Genomic DNA, 3,279 nt, shown 5'->3' on the forward strand with positions numbered 1-3,279 from the left:
TTGGCTGGTTGTATGGATGTCTGCATGGTTGGCTGGTTGTATGGATGACTGCATGGTTGGCTGGTTGTATGGATGTCTGCATGGTTGGCTGGTTGCATGATTGGCTAGTTGTATGGATGGCCAGTTGTATGGATGGCTGCATGGCTAACCGGATGTATGGATAGGTGCGTGGGTGGATAGTGGGTGAGTGTGTAGATAAGGTGAATGGAAGAAAGATAAAGAGGGTGAGTGCTGGATACGACAACAGAATAACCGGGTTGCTGCCTGAATGCAGAATAGGTGTGAGGTGGAGTCGTGATTTAACACTGTTGGGTGGAGGTGTGGCTGCCCAGTAAGATAGACTTTATTAGGACAGTCTGAGTTAGAGATGAGTTCTGCGTCAATATAGGACTAAGACCAGGCTTAACTAAGGGGTTTGGATCCTCACTGAGACCTTTACTACACTTAGGAAGCAGAGGCAGGTGGATCTCTATGAGTTCAAGGCCAGCTTGGTCTACATAGTGAGACCCTGTCTCCAAGAACCAAAATAACACACACACACACACACACACACACACACACACACACACACACACACTACAGAAAGGAGGGAAGGAGAGAGAGAGAGTTTTAGAGTTTTAGGATCAGGAGGAACTTTGAGAGATCTTCTGGGGCTGTAGTTCAGTGGTAGAGAACTCATCTGGCATGCATAAAGCCCAGGGTTTGATCCCCAGCGCAGTGTAAACCAGGGACATTGGTACATTCCAGTGATTCCAGCACAGGGCAGGTGGAGGCAGGTGACCCTCAGCTACCTACCTACCTACGAGGTGAATTTGAGGCTGGTCTGGTCTACCCAAAACCCTGTGTCAGAGAGAGAGAGACATAGAGAGGCACAGAGAGAGACAGGGAGAAATAAGTTCTGATGAGAAGTGGGGCTCTTTTGGGGTGAGTGGAAGGAGCCATAAATGGTGGCTGGTCTGCCGAACTTGGCGTGTTTGTGGAGATATTGGATGGCTCTGGGGACCCTGGGTCCTGGACTCTTAAACCTCAAGAGTCAGAGCCTTTAGAAATCAAGAACATGTCCAGGATGATGAAACGAACAGCAAGTCCTTTTTCCTTTCTCCCCAACCTCAGGGCCTCCCAGAGCGGATGGTGAAGAGGGTCCTGGCCCAGCTGGCTGGAGCCCTGGACTTCCTCCATGGCCGGGGGCTTGTGCACTCAGACGTCAAGCCGGACAATGTGCTAGTCTTCGATCCTGACTGCAACAGAGTAGCCCTAGGTGACTTGGGTTTGACCCGACCTGAGGGCAGCCCAACTCCTGCCCCACCAGTGCCTTTGCCCACTGCACCACCTGAACTCTGCCTCCTGCTGCCTCCGAACACCCTGCCTTTGCGACCGGCTGTGGACTCCTGGGCCCTGGGCGTGCTTCTCTTCTGTGCTGCCACAGCCTGTTTCCCTTGGGATGTAGCATTGGCCCCCGATCCTGAGTTTGAGGCCTTTGCCATCTGGATGACCACCAAGCCCCAGCCCCCTCGGCCACCAGCACCCTGGGACCAGTTTGCACCCCCGGCTCTGACCTTGCTCCAGGGACTTCTAGACCTGGATCCTGAGACTAGGAGCCCTCCACTGGCAGTCCTGAATGTCTTAGGGGATGACTGGGGGTTGCGGGGGAGTGGAGAGGGAGCTGGAAGCTTGGGGGGCGTGTCCTATGAGGATGGGGAAGAAGATGAGGGGGGATCGAGTTTGGAAGAGTGGACAGAGGAGGAGGAAGATGAAATTAAAGATGGTGGGAGGACAGGGAAGGACAGCAGAGGTTCCTGACCAGGTGACGGAGAGAGGAGGTCAGAACAGAACCTTGGCTAGTCTCCTAACACAGCGTGGGGCCACCTGGGAAAGACAGGGAGGAACACACTTCACTTTCCCCTTGTGGAGGCTGGACTTGGATGTGTAATCCTCACTCCCTGCAATGCACACACACACACACACACACACACACACACACACACACACAACTGAGGACTCAGGAGTCCAGAGTGTGTGCCACTGTTGCTGTGGTCTCCTCCCCTCCTCCACTGTTCCCCTCCTCCCCTCTTCCTCTCCTCCCCTCTCCATCCTTGTTTTCATCTTCTTTTCTGTCTTGCGCTCTCTCTTTCCCCCCTTCTCCTCCTCCTCTCTTCTTCTCTCCTCATCATCCTTCCTTCTCCTCCTCCCCTTCTCATCCCGATTTTTCTTCTGAGACAGTCTTGTGTGTCCCACGCTGGCCCCAAACCACTATATAGCTGACCTTGAACTCTGACCCTCTGGCTTCCATCTCCCCAGTGCTGGGATTACAGGCATGCATCTCCGTGCTGCTTTTGAGGTGCTGGGCAGAGATGGAACCCTGGGGCTTCCTGCAGGCTAGGCAGGCCCTCTACCAATGAGGCTCATCCCCTGGCCCTGAGCATCTTCCTGATGAAAGTCTCTGTTTCTCCTGCGATTATAATTCTGTACCCCGAAACCCTGAATGCTTTTCATGAATTCTGATGGGACCACTCTTCTTTGAGACCATGGGTGGCTCCCACCAACCGGGGCACAATATCTGAATATATAGGATCCGATATTATGTTGGTCTAGCGTTTCCTGGGCTCTGTGTTGGTAGCGTTGTGGGAACCGTTTATGTATCCTGAAGTTAGCTACACACACACACATCACTGCCAGCATCACTCAGTCACCTTACATGCTCCACCTGGCACATTTTACTTCCATTTTGGCCTACCGAAACGGGTCCCCACCCCAGCCATCTTGTCTATTCTCCCCCACCTCCACCCACCATCACAAATTTCTGGGCTGTACTTGCTTTTATCTCACTTCTAGACACTTCCAGTTTCTGTTTCCACAAAGCCCCAAGTAATCTGGCTCCGACCGTCCCAGCTCCATCTTTGTTCAGGGACCCACCAATCATAAGAGCCAGGACTGGTTCCATGGCTCTTCCTCTCTCTCAGACAGCACACAGACCCCAGCTCAGTGTGCCTCAAGTCCCCAGCACCTGGCAGAGGGGCAGGACCTACAAACATCCCAGGAATTTATACTTAAAACATCAGGTTCTCCTGTATGCCAGGATGGCCACCCACTAGCAGAGGGTGGCCTTGAACTTCTGATCCTCCTACCTCCACCTCCCAACTGATGAAATTATGGGCCCGTGCCACCAGGACGATTTATACAGCACTGGGGTTTGAGCAGAATTCCAAAGCTTTGTGCAGTTCACACAAACACTGCAAACAGACCTACATCCTCAGCCCAGAGAGGTACACTTTCTAGATT

General features: G+C 52.8%; 1 protein-coding gene across 1 annotated transcript in view; it reads left to right on the top strand.

The window, feature by feature from the left end:
* Sbk3 (SH3 domain binding kinase family member 3) overlaps nt 1-1,800 on the top strand; it is a 4,361-nt gene extending 2,561 nt beyond the window's left edge. The window contains exon 4 of the mRNA XM_005369369.1: nt 1,114-1,800. Within this exon, the coding sequence (XP_005369426.1) occupies nt 1,114-1,800 (687 nt within the window). The remainder of the gene's footprint in view (nt 1-1,113) is intronic.
* Nucleotides 1,801-3,279: the final 1,479 nt, after the last annotated feature.

Source organism: Microtus ochrogaster, unplaced genomic scaffold (assembly GCF_000317375.1).
Source record: "Microtus ochrogaster isolate Prairie Vole_2 unplaced genomic scaffold, MicOch1.0 UNK47, whole genome shotgun sequence".
NCBI lineage: Eukaryota > Metazoa > Chordata > Mammalia > Rodentia > Cricetidae > Microtus > Microtus ochrogaster.